This window comes from Sinocyclocheilus grahami, unplaced genomic scaffold (genome assembly GCF_001515645.1).
Source record: "Sinocyclocheilus grahami isolate Dianchi unplaced genomic scaffold, SAMN03320097.WGS_v1.1 scaffold554.1, whole genome shotgun sequence".
Classification (NCBI taxonomy): domain Eukaryota; kingdom Metazoa; phylum Chordata; class Actinopteri; order Cypriniformes; family Cyprinidae; genus Sinocyclocheilus; species Sinocyclocheilus grahami.
This window is the reverse complement of record NW_015505733.1, coordinates 580,368-584,357: the sequence shown is the minus strand read 5'-3', so window position 1 is coordinate 584,357 and position 3,990 is coordinate 580,368. Positions and strand designations below refer to the sequence as shown.

At 41.8% G+C, this 3,990-nt stretch overlaps 1 protein-coding gene across 1 annotated transcript in view; it reads left to right on the top strand.

Annotated features, from left to right (window-relative positions):
- Window positions 1-1,429: 1,429 nt before the first annotated feature.
- LOC107556061 (leucine-rich repeat-containing protein 14-like) overlaps window positions 1,430-3,990 on the top strand; it is a 14,152-nt gene continuing 11,591 nt past the window's right edge. The window contains exons 1-3 of the mRNA XM_016239051.1: window positions 1,430-1,859; window positions 1,961-2,238; window positions 3,382-3,987. Of these exons, the coding sequence (XP_016094537.1) occupies window positions 1,961-2,238; window positions 3,382-3,987 (884 nt within the window). The 5' untranslated portion in view covers window positions 1,430-1,859. The remainder of the gene's footprint in view (window positions 1,860-1,960; window positions 2,239-3,381; window positions 3,988-3,990) is intronic.

Here is a 3,990-nt window from a genome sequence, read left to right as displayed (position 1 = left end):
GGGGGGGGGGGGGGGGGGGGGGGACTGTCAAAACTTTATTTTCTGGGGATTTTGTAAATGTGTGTTTGTTTTTACTTTGGTTCACTGTGGACTGAGGAGGGTTAATTTTACGACTCCCATTTGCCTCTAAAGAAGATCTCAGACTGTGGCCGAGAAGAATTCCAAGAGAGCTGCTTGGACAAGGTCTGACATGGACTCATTTAGGCATTGGCTGAGACAAATAAAAGCCACTGGAAACCAGCTCATCCTAGGAGTGAATGAAAGTCACATTCAGACACCAACATTTTGACGGTGGAGATTTTGAACACTCTTTGGAATACAAAGACTGCATGCCTTCTGGATTTATGCCCCTCTGTTTTATTGGTTCTCCTAATGTTTTCATAATTTGCCTTTTAAATCTGTGCAAGGTTTGAAGCTTGTGTATGTGATTTTTGTCATTTAACATGGTCTGTAGGATGATTATATGAAAGTGTGTGCGCGTGAGTTTTACAGGTACTTTTTTCCCCCTCTGCATGTTTCCTGGGATTTGAAACGATGATCTTGGAATTGATAGCATTATGCTCTAATAAATGAGCTCGACTTTTTAGACTTCTTTTTTGGGGAAATTTAATTATTTGAAATTCATCTGTTTTAGTATACACGGCACTGATTTTTATTATTATTATTATTAAATGTGCAGATTTCACTTTTATTGCTGCAATTTCTTCAACTTTATGTACCAACCAACAGTTGTTTTGGCATAGCTGAACGGTAAACATGCAAACCAAATATTTGTTGTAGCTTTTAAGGCTGGTGTACCTGAATCTGTCAATTTTTCTTAACGATGTGAATTTTATAAACAACAGTCCTGACACGGAAAGAAAAATGTGAATGGAATCTGTTGCTTGTTGCCAGATATGCAGATAGCATTCAAATGATTGAGCATCTGGGACAATAAAAATGCAGGTTTAATCACCAGTTTGGGCTTATCTATTCACTTTTATCTCTTCATTTGTGACTCTTAATTTTGTAATACCTGTTCTACCTTAATACCTGGCTTTGTGTTTAATCCTGTGCACAAAAACACAAGACTGGTTCATTATAACTCGGTACAATAATGCTCATGCAAAATTTGAAAACAAAAATCAAAAGAGGACAAAAGTATAGTGTAACAATCAGTCTTCACAGAAAAAGCTACAGGCGCCCTGAAAAAAAGCGCCCTGCTACAGGGAGGTTTGGTTGACCGTCTAATAACGTTTGCGGAGACTACAGGTTATGAACCACTAACAATGCAGTAACAATCTATTTGTTTACCCTAAAAGCTTTTTGCGATAAAATGTATATATTATGAAAATGCAAAACCAATTCTTTCGTGTTAGAAGTTGCAAATCTTCGTTATCTATGATGCTTCTCGTTGCTCAGGGGTCTTTTTATCCGCTATTATTTGCCTAGGCGTCGTCGCCAAGTAAATGCGTCTTTTTGCGTCATCAAAATGCGACTATGTTCGGCCGTAAATAAACATCGGGAATGGAGTCGGAACGGCATGGAAAAACACTCCACACATTTTAACCTTTTTTTTTTTTTTTTTTTAAGATTCATACTGATCGCACAGAGTTATATTTTACAAGTCCATTCCTCACGTCCCGCGTATTGTTCTCAAGCCATAAAGCAGGCATTAATCGTCTACAACCCGCTAAAGGTTGAGCATTTATTAAATCCTATATTTAGGTGTGGTAGACATTTAAGACGCCTGTTAAACGAGTCTAATTGAATATAAGATGTAGTTAGTATGCAGGATTACGGTGTGATTAGGGGGAGATCATTTTGTGCCTGCTTTGAAAACATCGAGGTGATTTCCGGGGCATTCTGGAGAAATAAAGGTTTGACGATTCTTTTCTTTACTTGTTAATTAATCAACATGCTGTAATCTGCCTTTTGATTTGCAGTATTAATCCCTGATGCCGTCCTCATTTGTGCACAGATGGTCCTGTCTTTGGTGAACCTGTGCGCCCGGGAGGTGGTGAGCGACCACAGCTCTTCGCCGTATTGGTTAAGTTGTGTGCCGAGGGAGCTCTACCGAGCGTTGCTGGACGCCGCCTTCACCCACTGCCGTCCTCTAGCTGTCGGTGAGCTCGTCCAGCGGTGGCCCGAGAGAACACTGACCGTTGGAGGCAGCAGAAAAGCGGGCGAGTGCCCTCCGAACCGCCTCTGCGTTCAGGCTCTGCTGCTGGCTGTGGTCAGGGGACTGACGGACAAAAGGTACGGATGTGTTCTCTCTACATGTCCCTTTTCAATTTCATGACAAAGTGTGCCATAAAAGAGACATGCCCAGTACAGTGCCATGTTATTCATAGAAATGAAATTCATCATCACAGCATGTGACATATCTCTGACATTTAAAGATGCAGAACAGCATGGATAAATATAGCATTTATAACAGTTTAGTGGCTAATTAAAAAATTTTTTTTTTTGATGTGTTTGAGTTATGGGATACAGCTTTGTCATAATTATTCAACCCCTATCCAACGTTTTAAGTCACTAATATACTGCCAAAGACTTGCAAGATGGCCTGATGAAAGGAGGGGAAAAAAGCATTTCAATGCAGAGTATAAGAACACTAGACAAGCATGGCCTTCATGTTTGGACAGCTTGCCTAATGCCACTCTTGACCAAGAAGAACATAAAATACTGACTTGAATGTGCTAAAATTCATTTGGATAGACCCGAGGAGTTCTGGAAGAGTGTTTTATGGAGTGATGTGACCAAACGGGAACTTTTGGACTCATGGATCAGCAGTATGTCTGGTGCCAAAAAGGCAACGCTTATGAGCAGAAGAACACCATCTTCATGTTATAGGAAGTGAAAATCTTCACTTTATGAAGGACATCAGGGATTCCTTGAAGTACCAGGCCATTTTGGGAAAGATTGTAATGCCTTTGGTGCAAAGACTCAATCTTGATGATCAATAGACTTTCCTGCAGGACAACCGTCCCAAAATATACATCCAAATCTACTTAAGCGTGGTTCAGGGATAAGTCGTAGAATGTTCTTCAGTTTAGTCTTCAGATTTAAATCTCATTGAAAATATATGGTAGAATTTGAAGAAAGCAGTAGCTACGTGAAAACCAAAGACTATCAGTGATCTGGCAGCTTTTTCAAGCAAGGAATGGGCCAAGGTTACAGTAGAGAGGTGACAGAAGCTTCTAAGCATGTGCAGGCAGCGTTTATTGAACATTATAAAGAATAAAAGATTCTGCACAAAATTTGAATTTGAGTGTATACAATATATTTCAGTCATTTTGTTTTTTCTGTATCATTCTGTCTTTTTGTTTTGGTTCATATCGAGTCTTTCATATCTATTTAAGCATTACTTACAAGCTCTCTATGTCCCTCTCTTACCAGGTGTTGCCTGCAGATGCTGGATCTCAGTGGACTTCAATGTGAAAATGGGAGAGTTGAGGACTCGATGGGTGGATGGTCCCTCAGTGTTGCCCTGTGCTCAATGGTGCTACAAGCTCGAGCTGCTGCCTCCAGGGCTCACAGGAGAGATGGAGAAAGAGAGAGAAAAAGAGGACTGGAAGCAGAACGCGACCGGGGCACCATCAAACGAGACCGGGGCAAGGTAGGGTGCGGGAATAGTGGTGAAGGGAGTCAGGGAGGACACGGAGTGGAAGAAGTAGAGAAGATGGAGTGCAAAACTAATGAACGGATGTTACCAGAAGATGAGTCAGTAAAGGGTGTCAGGAGGAGGATGGAGATCCAGAGAAGAAAGACTATATCTGAGGGGAAATCAAACACCAGCAGTAATAGCAGTAGGTTATGCGACCAAGACTGGGACGAGGTAGTTGTGGTCCATGTCAGGGCTGACCTTTTTGTCAATTCCCGTTCCTGGGAGCGTGTCCGTGATGCCCTTAGTCAACCAGGTCCACTGCAGCTCCACTGCCACTACCTCCGCGTGGAGGAACTCTCAGCGCCCTCCATAGCTTCCTTGTTGGGTCTCTTGCCTCAGCA